The 16015-nt window shown below is 39.3% G+C and overlaps 5 protein-coding genes across 8 annotated transcripts; all 5 read left to right on the forward strand.

The window, feature by feature from the left end:
* Nucleotides 1-2762, forward strand: LOC115058949 (uncharacterized). Its single transcript, XM_029526518.1, has 6 exons — nt 1-79; nt 187-882; nt 1025-1156; nt 1230-1273; nt 1401-1487; nt 2406-2762. Exons 1-6 carry the CDS (start codon nt 37-39, stop codon nt 2460-2462), a joined length of 1059 nt encoding a protein of 352 aa, XP_029382378.1. The 5' UTR covers nt 1-36; the 3' UTR covers nt 2463-2762.
* LOC115058948 (uncharacterized) lies at nt 2479-6393 on the forward strand. 4 transcript variants are annotated; one of them, XM_029526517.1, is made up of 6 exons: nt 2479-2508; nt 3317-3406; nt 3633-4325; nt 4419-4544; nt 5069-5112; nt 5460-6390. In XM_029526517.1, exons 3-6 carry the CDS (start codon nt 3638-3640, stop codon nt 5577-5579), a joined length of 978 nt encoding a protein of 325 aa, XP_029382377.1. In that variant the 5' UTR covers nt 2479-2508; nt 3317-3406; nt 3633-3637; the 3' UTR covers nt 5580-6390. The 4 variants fall into 4 exon arrangements, with proteins under 4 accessions (XP_029382377.1, XP_029382374.1, XP_029382376.1 ...); XM_029526516.1 differs by lacking the exons at nt 2479-2508; nt 3317-3406 and adding an exon at nt 3459-3514 and having other exon boundaries at nt 5460-6389; XM_029526515.1 differs by lacking the exons at nt 2479-2508; nt 3317-3406 and adding an exon at nt 3465-3514 and having other exon boundaries at nt 3613-4325; nt 5460-6393.
* A 799-nt stretch (nt 6394-7192) lies between these two features.
* LOC115058789 (uncharacterized) lies at nt 7193-9468 on the forward strand. The gene is made up of 5 exons (XM_029526300.1): nt 7193-7373; nt 7482-8159; nt 8271-8384; nt 8623-8666; nt 9025-9468. Exons 1-5 carry the CDS (start codon nt 7319-7321, stop codon nt 9148-9150), a joined length of 1017 nt encoding a protein of 338 aa, XP_029382160.1. The 5' UTR covers nt 7193-7318; the 3' UTR covers nt 9151-9468.
* A 1257-nt stretch (nt 9469-10725) lies between these two features.
* Nucleotides 10726-12744, forward strand: LOC115058686 (immunoglobulin kappa light chain-like). The gene is made up of 5 exons (XM_029526129.1): nt 10726-10907; nt 11009-11689; nt 11779-11907; nt 11986-12029; nt 12154-12744. The coding sequence occupies exons 1-5, from the start codon at nt 10856-10858 to the stop codon at nt 12271-12273; spliced, it is 1026 nt and encodes a 341-aa protein (XP_029381989.1). The 5' UTR covers nt 10726-10855; the 3' UTR covers nt 12274-12744.
* A 1506-nt stretch (nt 12745-14250) lies between these two features.
* LOC115058864 (uncharacterized) lies at nt 14251-15880 on the forward strand. Its single transcript, XM_029526411.1, has 5 exons — nt 14251-14303; nt 14435-15133; nt 15223-15348; nt 15438-15478; nt 15593-15880. The coding sequence occupies exons 1-5, from the start codon at nt 14252-14254 to the stop codon at nt 15710-15712; spliced, it is 1038 nt and encodes a 345-aa protein (XP_029382271.1). The 5' UTR covers nt 14251; the 3' UTR covers nt 15713-15880.
* Nucleotides 15881-16015: the final 135 nt, after the last annotated feature.

The raw sequence follows: 16015 nt of genomic DNA on the forward strand, positions 1-16015 counted from the left end.
ATCAACATTGAGGACATTGACAGCAGAGCTTCAGAGATGATACAACGTTACATTTTTCTGGTGCTTCTTTGTGAAATCTGTGAGTATCTGACACATTTCTTCCACATTTCTATATGGATGACATGCTTGGAGTGAGAGACATGTTTTAAAAGTACAAATAATATAATCTTTTGCATGTCTGCACAGGTGAGGTGCCAGCTGCTGAGACCTCAGGTATATATCAGGACAGTGGGCTAATAGAAGCTGTGGCTGGAGAGACTGTCACCTTACAATGCTTTGTTAAAGGAGAAGCTGTAACTTTTCTTTTCTGGTATCGGCAACTATTGGGAGGCACACCTCACACTGTAGCAACTCGTATGAAGCACAGTGAAGAAGCGGACATCTCTTCCGCCTATAAAGATAGGTTTCAAGTCTCTAAGAGAAATTCCGAAGGTGCAAACCACCTCACAATCAACAACATTCAAACGACAGACTCAGCATCATATTTCTGTGGTGTTTTAGAATTCAACGCAATCAAATTTGGACATGGAGCGTTCCTTCACGTCAAAATGTCCGAAATCCAAGCTGTTGTCTATCAGCCGGAGCAGGTGCCATTTTCGTCAGGAGAGCCTTTGAATTTGAGCTGTACAGTGTACGCTGCATCACAGTGTGCAGAGGAGCAGAGACTCTACTGGTTCAAACGTGGTGCAGCTCAGGATACAGTGATGGATCCCAGTGCAGGACAGTGCACAAGCGCCTCAACCGAAAATCCCCACATGAAAAACTGCACTGCAAACCTGGCATTAGCATCCACAAACTCAAGCGATGCCGGGATGTACTACTGTGCATTGGCCTCCTGTGGGGAGATTGTATTTGGAAATGGAACAAAAGTAGATATCAAAGGTAGGTGATAATAGCTTGTACTGAATATTACGGCTGCTTTCAACCCGTAAAAATGGCCATTAAACCAACTATATCCATGTAAACCTACAAAAACACACATTTAAAGGGATGTGGGCTATCATATCTAATCTCTTGACCTCAGATTTGTCCACTAAAGTCTCTCCGTTCCTGGTTTATTTCCTGAGTGTGGCGTTGGCAGTTTCTGTCATCATTCTGGTGGCCCTGGCATTCATTGTCAACAGGCTGAGAACAAAGCCGCGCCCCATCAGCAAAGGTAAGGTCTGAGAGGATAAGTGAAATATCACCGTATGAACTTGGCCTCACCTTTAATGCATTTTGATTTTCAGGAACTGCTTCTCATCAGACATTTTCAGCACCATCTCACAGCACGGTAGGTCCAATTAAGAAAGTAAAAGTAAGATTATTACACACACAGTTACTAAATGTGATAAATAGCTGTTATTATTTATCTATGATTATTTTTTCTTTTTCTTTTTCTTTTTCTTTTACCTCACCAGAGCCATGATGAAGACATCCTCCATTATTCTGCACTGACACTGAAGAAAAACAGAGGACAACGTCAGCAGGAGGACAACATAGAGAATGTTTGTGTTTACTCAATAGTAAAGAACAGAAAACAGTGAATACTTAATATTCAACCTCTTCCATACATTAGCTTCCATCCTTTTCAATCACTCCTGCACAAATTCACGTCTAAATGCACAATGTAGATTTATGTGGAAATAAAATATTTGTAGTACTTTGTAGTACTTTCTCTGAATCACAAAAATCAACATCTCTGTTTATGCAGTATAACACTGGTCAGACATAAGAGACGAAGTATGCTCATGAAAAACCCCTAAGATCTATAAATACCTTCAGCCATCTCACATTGCTCACCTTTCATTTCTGTGGTGAAGGTGGGCTGAGCTGTAAGTTTCCATTGGTGGAAACATGAGTTTCATCAGCGCTTTAACAGAGTAAGACCAACCTGTAGCCTCAGATCACGGAAACAGATGCAACAAAGATCACACTGTCAATGCACGAAGCAAGCTGAGCCTATAACAAGGAACTTTTAAACAGCATACCTCTTTTTTTTTTTTTTAGGTCCCGATTTACTGCTTAGCTTGTGCGAAGACTGCTTTCAACGTAGTCATCTTAATTAATATTTTAATTAAATATTTTAAAAGTCCTAGACTTAAACTAGAAACATGCTATCCAAGAAACTCACCATAGTGAATGTGGTACAAGATGCCAGGCCCACAGCTTGTATTCAACTCCAGCACGCTGGTTGAGAAGCGATCTAACCGACATCAAAGTGGACACACAGAAACAATCGTTCACTAGTATACAGAGACCTAGTTACTCAGTAATTCAGTATTGCTTTCCCTTTCCTTTAGAAACTGGCAACATGGCAGCTAGATATCAAAGAATTTCAATATTTATCTGTATATATTTATCCACTTAATGTACATAATGAAAGTACACCCTTTCTCTATCTATCTATCGCCCTATCCCTATAGAAAAATATTTATTTGGAGGTGGAAGAGGAGCTGAGGAGGGTTGAGGGCTGGATATGACCTGTTCTGTGCTCTATCCTATTTACTTGGTACAGTCTGTCACACGGTAGGCACACCCAAATGTATATCCTGCTTTATGGACTATTATTCTCTAAATGGGACCATCACTTACAAATGTTGTATTGAAGACTTGAAACAAGAGTCTGGGACCATAAACTCATTAGAAAACTGCTTGCTTGGATAATGAATCAAGGTTTGTTGGCACATTTTTACATAGACTTCAGCGGTGGAAATAAACTGTAAACTGTTTGTATTTATTTTTTTTATTTCTGCACTGTGACCCGATTTCATTGTGCTAGTGTACACTGTATCTCTGTGCTACAACAACAAAGACTCTTATCTTATCTTACAGTCTGATGGCTTTTTACAACCAGTGGAGCCCCTGGTGGTAATTAGATAGAATGCAGGTTTAAGAAACTTAAACAGTAATGGCTCCAATTTTTCACCCAAAGTGTACGTCCACTTTTGTTCACAGTGTATGACACACATTGCATTAGCTGTCAGTATCTTGCTGGTTGCATTTAAGTGATTTCATGTGACGCTATCTGTACTAACAAGAGCACACATGAAAAGGATATGCTGACGATAAGAGGTCAGAGTTCAACTTTTCCTTAATGGTAAAAAGTATAGTTTATAACACCGGAGATTCAAGGATGAGTGAGGAATGAAAATACTCAGCATGACTATTTCTCTCTTCTAATTTTGTGAGTGATACAAAATACAAGTGTAATATGTTTTTCTGTTCAACTTGAACCAGGAAGAGAAGGAATGACATGCTCATCTTTCTCAGTAAATATTATTTTTACAAGTTCTTCAAAGCAGACTGAAATTTTCCTATTCTCCTCTGTCACTAGTTTCCATGTGAGTCTTCTCACCCAGTTACTGCAACTTCACCCATGTGATAATGCAGAGTCCTCTCTGATTGGCCGATGAGACAAAGCCTGGTATGTAAAAAGTGGAGAACGCAGAGAGATTCTTTCAATTAACCAACAAAATGCCACCTCCATTGTTTGCTTTGTGTGGGATATATCTGCTATGTTTGGGGAGAGCTGGTAAGATGTTTCTTCTCCATGGCGATTTTGTCAAATATTTCAGAAAATATTTTTTTCCTGATGTTTCTGATATGCACTTCCATGCATTGCATGCTCAGTCTTTTCTTTTTCTCCTCAGCCGATATGACAAAAAAAAACCGCTTATCATCGTCACGTTTTATATCAGTTAATGCGGGAGAAGACGTGCATCTTGATTGCTTCTATGAAGGCCACACCGTTGACGTGATGTTTTACTGGTATAAACAGATCTTTGGACAGAACCCAAAACTGGTGTCGAAATTCTACAAGCATGACACCAACAGCATAATGTATGGGGAATTTGAGAACAACTCACGTGTTCAAGTGGATATTTCCATTGGTAAAAATAATTTGAAGATTTCAAATGCACAAATTTCAGACTCAGCTACTTACCACTGCATGAGTAGCTATGGATATGTGTACACTTTCTTGGAGACCATCACTGTCAGTGTACAGAGTTCAGGTATGACCGTCCAGGTCCTTCAGTCAGGATCTCAGACTGTCCAGCCAGGAGACTCAGTGACTCTCAACTGTATAGTGCAGACTAGGAACTGTGAAGGAGAGTGTAGTGTTCACTGGTTCAAAGACTCTGGAGAATCTCATCCAGGACTCATTTACACCCACGGAGGGAGGAATGATACATGTGAGAGGGAACCTGAGACTCAAACACACTCCTGTGTCTACAACTTAGCAATGAAAAGTCTGAATCTTTCTCATGCTGGGACCTATTACTGTGCTGTGGCCTCATGTGGACGCATACTGTTTGGAAATGGGACCGAGCTGGAAGTTGGGGGTAATTACATTTTTTTTTTCCTAGTAATAGATATTTCATAATAAGTCAGTCAATCAGGTAACGAAAAGCATACATTTATGTCTCCTGATGCAGATGAGGGGGGCATTGACGTCTTGGTGTATTTCTTGAGTGGAGCTTTGGCATTCACCACCTTCTTGGCTTTTCTCCTGGCTTACACAGCATATAGAGTGTACAAGGCAAATGGCTGCCAATGCACAGGTGGGCTAAACTGTCATTCTTTGCACATGATGGTGAGTTAATAGAATATTATAGAGAAAACAACAAGTTGAGATGTTTTACACTGTGCAATTTTGACATCTAGATCTGCAACATGAAAAATTTGCTTAGTGCAGACTACATAATGTTGTTCGATTGATAAATATCATAATCGTGGCAACATTCATTGTCAGCAATTGCATCTAAATACAATACAATAACAGTTTAGTGTGGTTGTTTCCTGTTTGTACACTGAAGAAAAAGCAAAGCAGATGTACAGTTTTTGCTGCAGTGAGGAACAGTATCCATTTCATGCATTGGTCTCAACTGTTCACCTCACTAACATTTTGGTCTGAAACACACCAAGTATCTGTTAAAAAAATAGATCGATAAATCCATAAATTAAATAATAAATTCCAAAAGAATCCATGTAATTTTAAATAAATTATCCACATGTGGTTTACTGGTTTTAATGAGTTTACTGAATTTAAACAAGACTTTCAATGTTGTCTTTGTCTCCCAACTAGGCTCTCAAGGAAGCTCGGCTACTGCCTCGGCTTCAAGTGCGCAAGTAAGTATTGTGATGCTGCACAATATAGATGCAACTTTTAGACATTACATCACAAAGCAATGAACAGGTAAATGAAGAGGGACAAAGTGACAGTAATTGCATATAATGCAATTCGATGTCCCTGTAAGGATTAACTACAGATCATAAAGCTGAGGCCAACGATTGAAGTTGTTGCGGTTGTATTTCAATACATTTTTTTTTCCCGCTGTTGGTGACGCAGAAATTGCAGGAAAGTTAATACTTAAGAAGGAAGTTAGTTTTATCCATAATTTGCATGATACTATTCCCAAAATCTAAGATAAAACATATACTGTATACTAACAAATAATTTGATTGTTTATTACAAGGCTCACAGAGATGCAGATGACCTCCACTATGCTGCAATAAGGCAGGACAAGGTCGGCAGCTCAAGAGCACGGAGAAATGATGCCAGGAGTGAATGTGTTTACTCTAGTGTGAAGCAGTAGAGATGGACAACATCAAAAATAAAATGTATCCCTACAGTGACAGTTAAACCAAGTTCCTTTGATGTGCCCTGTGCTTTCAGAGGTGTCATGTTTCCACTCTCGCAATATCTTTCAAATACAACGTGCAAACAGGTAACCACACTGAACTCTGTGCTGCTAGCAGGGTCAGACACTTGGCGGAGTTTGTCCCGCAGAAAATAAATTTTCAGTAAGAACCCTGCCATCTACGTGTGTGTGTGTGTATACATCTTGCAAAGCAAAGCCATCCTCTTGGCAGCCTGTGCATATACAGTCAGTCAGTCAGTCACAGTATTGGCACATCGGCACAGTCTGAAAGTTAAGGTGAATGGGAAAGTACTGAGAGACTTTTGGAACCCGCAGAACAAACACCTTCATCAAAGAATGAGCGCCTGCTCTAGATGATGTGACAAAGCCCCGCTGTTTACTGCAAACGTGCTGACTGTTGACCACAAACCCAAGATGAGACGGTCTTTATTTAGCGTCCAAGTTGTTGGACCATAAGCCTTTTTGCCTGTGTTGTTTTTGAACAGGAAGTCTCTGCAGTGTTTTCATGCAAGCACACCATGCAGTCTAACGCTGATGCTCAGCCTATTATTATACAACTAACAAAAGGCGCTCAAATTCAGCTATATCTCTTAGCAGTCATTGTGGTATTACAAAGTTGGAATAAATAAAAGATTAATCCATAACTGTTTTGGTCATTTTTAAATCTTAGTTTATGAACTAAATATTCGAATGCACGCAGCACCAGGAAGTGATGTTTTTAGACATTAGCTATCACTTCCTGTCATGTTCATCCACCATCGTGTCATTTAGCTCTGTCAATGACATTTACTTATATCCACCAGCATATGGTTATGACTGGTTTGCTTGAGAAAGGACAACTGAAATAATGTAGTTTATCAGCTACATTAGCCACGTATGCTAAAAATGCCCAAAGGGAATGAAATATGATTCCATTTGCTGATGCAATATGTACATCATGTGACGTAATGACACCACCATTCTCCTTATTACAGCAAACAGGACACAGTGAAGATCATTGTTACTGCAGAAGCCACCCAATGTACAGTATAATATATATCAGGTCAAAAATCTGCTAAATATACCTTTCACATGGCATCAACTAATGGCATGGACCATTTTTTTTTTAGCAATTGTGCCCTATTTTGTTATCATTACAGCTCCGTTGTCAAAGAAACAGATACAGGAAATCTTTCCAGCCACATGCCATCACACTGTATAATAACAGCTAAATAACTCTGGTCATTACTCACAGTCAATGTGCGCTTTACTGTATATATTTTTTATTCCTATTGCATATATGTTTTATATATTTTATTCCCTATGTGTAATGCTGCTGTTACATTGCAATTTCCCAGTCTGGGATAAATAAAGTATCTATCTATCTATCTATCTATCTATTAATAACTAACAATACGTTACAGAGTATTGTCTGTGGCAGATATTTTAGGCTTGCCCACACCCCCAGAAACTGGACATTAAAGAATCTGTTGCTGCAGAGAAAGTACAGATCAGATGGGTGGAGTGTCCATCCAAATACCCGTTTGAACTCGCAGGTCTTCCTTCAAGCTAGTGAAGGCAGCACTGAACACGTGACCACTGTTTCTACATCAGTATAATACTTGTTAACCAATCAGACACACACTTCTCTCTGAGGAGGGGTACAGTTCACTCTCGCTGGTTTTTTGAACACAATGGAACCTCTGAAGCATGCCATGTACCTGACTTATCTGTTCTTATGGAGTTCAGGTAAGCTGTGTTCTTTTTTATGAAACGACTTTTGCTCCATGATCGTTGTCAGCCTAGATCCTTGACTAAAATTGCCCAAAAATGTCCCCAATCTCCTTTTTTCTGCAGCTCCAACGATGAGTGAGCAATCATCTGAGCATATTAGTCAAGAGAAATCTCTCTATGCAGCTACGGCTGGCGAGAATGTGACTTTGCGATGTTTCTACAAAGATGATGCTGTGATGTTTTACTGGTATAAGCAAACTTGGGGACAAAAACCAAGGCTCATGTCTACCTTCTACAAACATAAGGAAGATGGCATCTTTCATAATGAATTCAAGGACAATCCTCGTTTCAAACTGAACACAGGAAATGGCAAAAATCACTTGACAATCTTGGATTTGCGCTTTTCAGATTCAGCCACCTACTATTGCATAGGTTGTTGTGCAACTGAGTTTGAATTCATAGAGGGACTTTCTGTCAGTGTTCAGGGTTCAGGTCTGACCATTCTAGCTTCGGTCTATCAGTCAGGAACAGACACCATCGGTCCAAGTCACTCACTCAGCTGTACAGTCCACTCTGGGTCCTGTGAGGGAGAGCAGAGAGCTCACTGGTTCAAACAATCTGAAGAATCCCACCCCGGACTATTTTACATTCCACATGAGTGTACAAGGAAACCTGATACACAAACAAACACCTGTGAATACAACTTGCCAACAACGGGTCTTTATAACGATGGGATCTACTGTGCCATTATTTCATGTAGACGCGTACTGCTTGGAAATAAGGACGAGTTGGATTCGGCCAGTAAGCAACACTTTGGTACTTGTTTCAAATACTGTATTGTGTATGACCACTGCTTTCCTTCACACTGCAGAGCTTTATAAATCTGCCTATTTTATGTATCTATATTTGTAGAAAATGTCAATAAACTTGTGTTGGTGTATTTCCTGAGTGGGGCCCTGGCATTCACCACCATTGTGGCTGTTGTGCTGTCTTATGCAGCATTCACAATGAACTGCCAACGTACAGGTAACTGTTTATTTATTCTCCAACAAAAGTCATCAGTTTATGGAAAATTCAATTGCTTTATGAAGCGTAACACTGTAACTTGATGAAGGCTTTAAACTATTGCATGGCGCAATTAGAGTAGGAATTGGTTTTGGAATGGAATTTAATCGAATTAAATTTTGGCATAAATTTTGCCATTCAACATCCAATATCTTTAAATTGTTTACACCTATAATCTATCTTTTTATTCCATAACCAGATTTTCAAGCAAGAGAATCACCAGACTCAGTTCCAAATGTAGAAGTGAGTATTTTATGTACACAGTTGTAACTCAATGTCCTATAATCTGACGTTTTAGGACACTTGGTCACTTGCTCAAAGTTCTTTCATGTTGTCTTTGTTACACAGCAAAGCGTTTTAGAGATTCTGTATGTCAAATCAATATTATATGATATCTCAATATGAGCTACGTGTTTGGTTAAAGGTCGTTATGTTCCTGCAGAGGAAACGTTTCCATGTAAAGCTCACAGGCACTATTTTTAAAGGTGTTGTTATGAGTGTGAATTGCATTGTTGCTGTGATTGCATTCAGTTTCAGTGTATCAAAAGAGCTGTGTGTATTGATAAGATATTTTTATAGTAATGGGATATCTTGTTAACAGGGTAACCAGGAGTCAGATGATGTCCATTACGCTGCTTTGAGGAAGCATGAGCTCAAAAGATCAAGAAGACATGTACAGGAAGCATCCCTCCAAAGCTATTGTGTGTACTCTGCTGTGCGGCAATAGAAATGCATGTATTTATGTCTGGAATTTATTATTCAATATTAATTATGCATTTTTTAAAATGCATTGCTGTCAGATTTGACTTGTTTATACTGAATGTTGTAATTTTGGGATAGCAAAAGTGTTATTTTAGCTAGTAGAGCTAATGTTGGTCACTGGTGGTCAGCAAATGTCTTCCCTAAGGTGATTCTTTCAAGCATGTCAGCATTGTTTGTGAAGTGCAGCCTCACAGAGCTGCTGACATGGCTGTGGAGTCATAGCAATGTTACTCAAATTAGAAAAAAATACAGTAAAAAAAATATGAATCCACAATAAACTAATCTAACAAGCTCTGGCTGTCGTATGAATCATTTAAAAGGTCTTATCACCTCCTGAAGAGAGCTCAAACAACTGAACAACAACAACAGCTGCTACTCATTCTCATGCTTCAGAGCATGTGGGATACAGATGTGTCTCTCCAGAAAGAGCATAACTAGGCTTCTCATTGCAGCACCATTACGCTTTTTTGAACGTAAACTGTCACCTAACATAACAAAGTCTTTCCTTAAATGTCTTCGCAGGTTTTGTTCATTGCACACTGCATACTCAGGATGTAAAGATCATTTTGTTTGCCCGTGTGTGGTTGGCACTTACAGGTTTATTTTCAGTTTGCTCTGGTCACACACTTTTCTAGGACCCTTTGCTGTCGTTGCCTTTGTGGTTTCAGAAAGGAAGTATCTTTAGGTGTATCAATGACAGACTCTTCTCTTCGAGAACACACTCAGCTTGATGTCCTTCTTTCCCTGATCTGTTGACGCTTATTCTTCTTATTTTGTGCTTGGCACTTAAACCTATTCTTGTTCTTCTTCTATACTTTAGAAGAATAAGTAATTATATCAAAATTAATTATAACTTCCTTTAGAGGCTCACATTTTTGTTTTGAAATTATTTTACAATTTTTTTGCAGACTTCAATTAAATTAAGTTCAGATGCCAAATGTATCCAGAGGAGGAGTCCTGACTTTGATGAGGGGATCCTCTAATATTTGCCCTTATTCTCTGAAAAGTCTCAACAACTACTGGATGTATTGGGATGATGATTCAGTTTTTCAAAGTTTCCATATGATGAATGTTGACAACCTTGGTGCTCTCCTGAGTCTTCATCCTATGTTAAGGCTGACTGGGTGCATAGTAATGAAATCAAGTGATTTATTGGGGGCAGAACAATACGCAGTATGGAAAGGATGGGATGAGGAAAGGGTGTTGGTGTTCTAGACCAAACCATTGCGCCATAATAAAATTGTTTTATTGAAAAATTTTAAGGCTGCTTTCCAGTTTAATACTTAATTCTGTACTTATTTGATACAAGTGGTGATCAATACTTTGCATCTTCATCTTCATAATAACATTTAGTTCTCAAAGCCTCTGTAGATACCCACACATTATCAGCCAATGAAAGTGAGTCATCTAAATTTGAAATCTCCATCAAAAGGCAACCTTGACTTTCCTTCCTTCCTTCCTTCCTTTCTTTTTAAACACAGGTGATATCAAAGTGTCTCTAGCATGTGCGCTCACATGGGAAAACTAAGGCGGGGTACTAAACATGTGCTCAGTGTGTCGAGAGCAGGAGATTCAGTGCCACCGCTTGTTAGCCAATCAAATCCAGTCATCTGTCTAAGAGTAGAGAACGCACAGAGGTTGTCTCCATTCACCAAAGCATTTTGATCACAATGACATCTCTCAAGATTGCTGGTCTGGCTGGTCTATTCGTGTGGAGAATAGGTAAGTTGTGACTTGTATATCCCTGTATATAAAATAGTTTAAACGTTTTTTTAATGCAGTTATTATGAGAAATTTGCTAAGACAATTTTTTTTTTCTTCAGCCTTAGGAACTGGTCTTTGGTTGTCCTCATCCGTTCATCAAGTCGGAGACACTGTGACCTTGCGATGCTTCCGTGATAACAGGAATGAAAAAATGTTTCACTGGTATAAACAAACTTTGGGACAGAAACCATTGCGTGTGTCTTCTTTCTATAGTCATGGTGAAAGAGGCACTTTAACTGATGAGTTCAAGAACTTTTCAAGGTTTTCGTTGGTCAACGATGGCACCCAGAACCACTTGATCATATCGGATTTGCAGATTTCAGACTCAGCAACTTACTATTGCTTAGGTTGCACTTCAGTCACATTTAGATTCATAAAAGGTATTACAGTGAATGTAAAGGGTTCAGGTTTAAATATTCAACATATGTTTCACCGGTCAGGATCTGAGACCATTCAGCAAGACTCAGTGACTCTCAACTGTACAGTCGAGACTGGCACCTGTGATGGAGAACACAGTGTTTACTGGTTCAAAGACTCTGGAAAATCTCATCCAGGACTCATTTACACTCATGGAGGGAGGAACGATCAGTGTGAGAGGGATCCTGAGAGTCAAACACACTCCTGTGTCTACAACTTACCGATGAAGAGCCTGAATATTTCTCATGCTGGGATATATTACTGTGCTGTGGCCTCATGTGGACGCATACTGTTTGGAAATGGGACCAAGCTGGACTTTGAGGGTGAGTACTACAATATTCGGGCAGAGAATTCATCACAGTAATGTAATGATAACTGTGAGGGTTGAACTGTAACGTCTGGCTCTCTGCAGATGAGGAGCACTCTCCTTTATTGAACGTGTACTCCTTGAGCGGAGCTCTGGCATTCACCATCCTCCTGAACGTTTTACTGGCTTTCTCACTTAACACATTAACCAAGAGAAATGGCTGTCACTGCACAGGTAACTGGGAATGTTACATTATATCATTATAAAGATATATATACTCAAAATGACTTATTTTTCTTTCTTTCACATCAGAGCTTCAAGCGGGAGCTTCAGCTGTAGCTACAGCTGACTCAGGGGTGAGTGTTACCGATTAAAATCAATTATTGATTATCAGACAAATTTAGTATCACACAGTAAGTATGTGTTTCCTGGAATGTATTAATGGCACACTTCATAATCTGATGTATATTTTTTTTCCAGGGCTATGAAGATTCAGATAACCTTCATTATGCTGCTTTAAGGGAGCCGAGAGTCAGCCGAACAAGAAGGCAGAGGGACGATACTCTAAGTCAGTGTGTGTACTCCAGTGTGAAGCAGTAGAACGGTTTCATCTGTTTGTTCAAGGTCATTTTCTTCACATCTCTTTTGAGACATAGAGCAGATTTTCTTGAAACGAGAACTGTTTAAAAAAACATGGAACATGGTTTTCATATGTGTTGGAAAAGTAGACATATTTCTTCTGTGCCTAGAACAACTGCATCAGTCCCTCCATGCTGGGAACGAACATATTCAACATGCTGGGAATCTGATATCCCTGTGTTTACTGGAGATGCTGCTTCAAACTCAGTGCTAAAACAATCTTTTTATGGCTTCCTTTCATGTCTGCAGTCAACATCTGTGGCCGCTGTATGCTGCGTTATCGGTTGCTCACACTGACACTCGTGTGGTGTGTGGTTATGTTCGACAATGCTCTGAGGAAGAAAGTTCTAATCACTGAATTTGTTCAACAGACAATTAACAATGTTATTCAGTAAGGACATGTCAAGTTCACTGAGTAGAATAAAAATAAACATTCACCAGTTTGCGTATGTGCATTTTTTGTTATGAATGATGGCGATGATGACACTGTTATCCAATTATGATTAGCGCTGAGAAAATGGGTGTGGGTGAACATAAACCATAAATATCACCCACAGTGCATGTAGGGTCAGATGCTGGTAAAGCAGAGAGGGTAAGGCATTTTGAAGTGGGGCTGTAATGCGAGACAACCCATAGTGATGTCACCTACAAGGTTGTTAAGTGAACTTTCTAATCTGGTGCTGCTATAGCAAGATGTGTTGTACAATCTGTCAGCCCCAGCCTAATGCATAACCTGTTAATGATATATTTTACTCTACATGGGAGTATCGTCTTATTTCGGAAAAAAATCTTTACAGAGGAGATAAATCAGCTAAGCGAATCAAGTTTGGCCATCTCTCCATCCATCTATCCATCTTCTACTGATTTGTCCATTTGCGGGTCGCAGGGTTGCTGGAGCCAATCCCAGCTCACATTGGGTGAGGGGTTGGGTACACCCTGTACAGGTCGCCACTCCATCACAGGGCGGCCATTTTTCCATAGACTTCAACATAGTCTGACCTCTTCTGACAACCAATGATGTTGCCCCCTAATGGTCACTTGGTTTCAGGCTTTACAGCATTGACTTTACTTGTTATCCTGAGAGTTTAACCCACATTGCATTCTAAAGAGCAAGTGAAAATATACAAAAACCTCAAGAAACAATAGTTAGTCTTCATAAAAAAAGAAAAAAAAAAGAAAAGAGCCGGTCTTCACCAGCTTGCTAGCATTCATATTTATGCTGCAAAGTGAGAAGAACCAAAATACATAAACTTTGCAGAACCCACTGAATGCAAAGTAAATTTGTTTAACATCTCCTTTTATAAGTGACGACATGTCCCACATAGTGTCTTTTCTGTGCTGTATGTTTTATTTAAACTCACCACCCTTTTTTCAGTTTGCTTAATATGGTCTATAATGTTCTTAATACTGGGAAACAGGATGTTTTTAACTCATCAGCAGTTTTTTCTTATCTTTTCCTTCATATTTCTGGGAGGTAAGCAGCAGTAGCACACGCTGACTCTTGAACGCAGCACCTTCCCTGTTGGTCACATATGAAAATGCAATCAAAGCTGAACCAGTTTACAGGACAAATGTCTCTTCAGGACAGAACTTACTCCCCAGGGTTAGCTCTCTAGGTCAAATGGTCCAATTATTATTGATAAACTGCACAACATCACAGGAATTCAGAGTATTTATGTTTCTCCTGAAGTGGTAATACTGCAAACTGTTGCCATGTTCTTATTCTATCAAGCAGGCTGAGCTGTGACTCTACAGATGTTAGTGTCGTCAAGCACATCAGATTTCTGCCAGCATGTCATTCTTCTGGGGAAACTAAAACAGACATAGCTAACAGTGAACATGTGATCAGTGCTGCCTTGTCAGCCAATCAACACGCGTCCTATCATATGAAAGTGCAGAGTGTATCGCAGTGCTTCTCAGTCAGCATGGAAATTTCAACATGATGGCGTCTTTGCAGATTTTCTTGACTTGTTTGTGCTTGTGGAAAATGGGTGAGTTCGTATAGTAATGTCTTGTTTTAAAGGTTAGTCGGTCATTCTTTGAAATTATTGTGTTTTTATGATTTTACATTCTGATATAATTTCTCAGATTGATTAACTGTATATTTCCTTTTTCTCCTCAGGTCAGATGAATAATTTCATTCTTGCCAAAGTGGTTGATCAAGACAGTGGATTAATATCAGCTAATGTTGGTGACAATTTGACTTTAAAATGCTTCCATGGTGATGATGTTCCAATTTATTTCTGGTATAAGCAAGCACCGGGACAGAAGCTGAAACCTATCTCCAGTAGCTCTAGGTATGAAAACAGTGGGAAGTTTTTCGATGAATTCAGGAATAATCCACGCTTTTCTCTAGAAAAAGGTCCTGGGTTTAATCACCTAAAGGTTTCAGATCTGAAACTTTCAGACTCAGCTACTTATAACTGTGCAAGCGGTTATTCATTTCAGTTTGAATTCATGGCAGCCATCACTGTCAGTGTACGGGGTTCAGGTTTTACTGTCCAGGTCCATCAGTCAGGATCTCAGACCGTCCAGCCAGGAGACTCAGTGACTCTCAACTGTACGGTCCAGATTGGGAACTGTGAAGGCGAACACAGTGTTCACTGGTTCAAAGACTCTGGAAAATCTCATCCAGGACTCATTTACACTCATGGAGGGAGGAACGATCAGTGTGAGAGGGATCCTGAGAGTCAAACACACTCCTGTGTCTACAACTTACCGATGAAGAGCCTGAATATTTCACATGCTGGGACCTATTACTGTGCTGTGACCTCATGTGGACGCATACTGTTTGGAAATGGAACCGAGCTGGACATTAAGGGTGAGTAGCGTTCTACCATGGACTTTCCTGATTTGGTGTCCTTTGTAAATAAGACAAAGACAAGAGCTGTACAATTTATTTTGTTGCAGATGAGATGGACTGTTATGTTTTAGTCTGTTTCCTAAGTGGAGCTTTGGTGCTCATCACCATCGTCAGTGTTTTACTGGCTTTCGTCGTGTACAAGACACACAAGAGAAACAAATTCAACTCTTCAGGTAAGCAGACATTGGTACATTGGTTAGCTTGTAGTCACTGAATTGGACTTTTAATTAAGAGATCTCGTTCTTCTGTGTTTTGTAACCAGAATCTCAGACAAGATCAATCGCCTCCACAGCAAATGCAGAGGTAAAGGACATGTTTTTATTGTCATCATTACCTTTTAAAAGCAGAAATAATTCAATATGTTTTGGTAACTGCTTTAATTAGAAACTACACTCAAAAAACTCATTCTGTTACCAGGTTGGCAGAGATGCAGATAATCTCAATTATGCTGCTTTAAGATTTAACCCCTCCAAAAGATCACAAAGACATCAGGACAACAAAGACGAAGAATGTGTGTACTCCAGTGTCCAGCGATAGAAACGTTCAACTTGTACTACCTTTGGAAGAAATATGGTTTTATTTTTTTTTTTTTCATTTTCTCTTTTAGAAGTTGCTTTGTATTGTTATGTAAATTAATCAGGACAAAATGTCCATTCACTGTCGAGACACTTTCCATCGGCGGCTTGAAGCAGTGTTTCCATGTGATGGCAGATATGGAACTGTATTTCAACTTTACTTTTTTTATCCAAACAAAATATAAGCATGTTGTGTTATTATACAACAAATTAAATAATAAAATAAAGACTGTAATTTCATTGTGACATTATGTGTGTGTGTGAG

Source organism: Echeneis naucrates, chromosome 18, assembly GCF_900963305.1.
Source record: "Echeneis naucrates chromosome 18, fEcheNa1.1, whole genome shotgun sequence".
NCBI classification, from domain to species: domain Eukaryota; kingdom Metazoa; phylum Chordata; class Actinopteri; order Carangiformes; family Echeneidae; genus Echeneis; species Echeneis naucrates.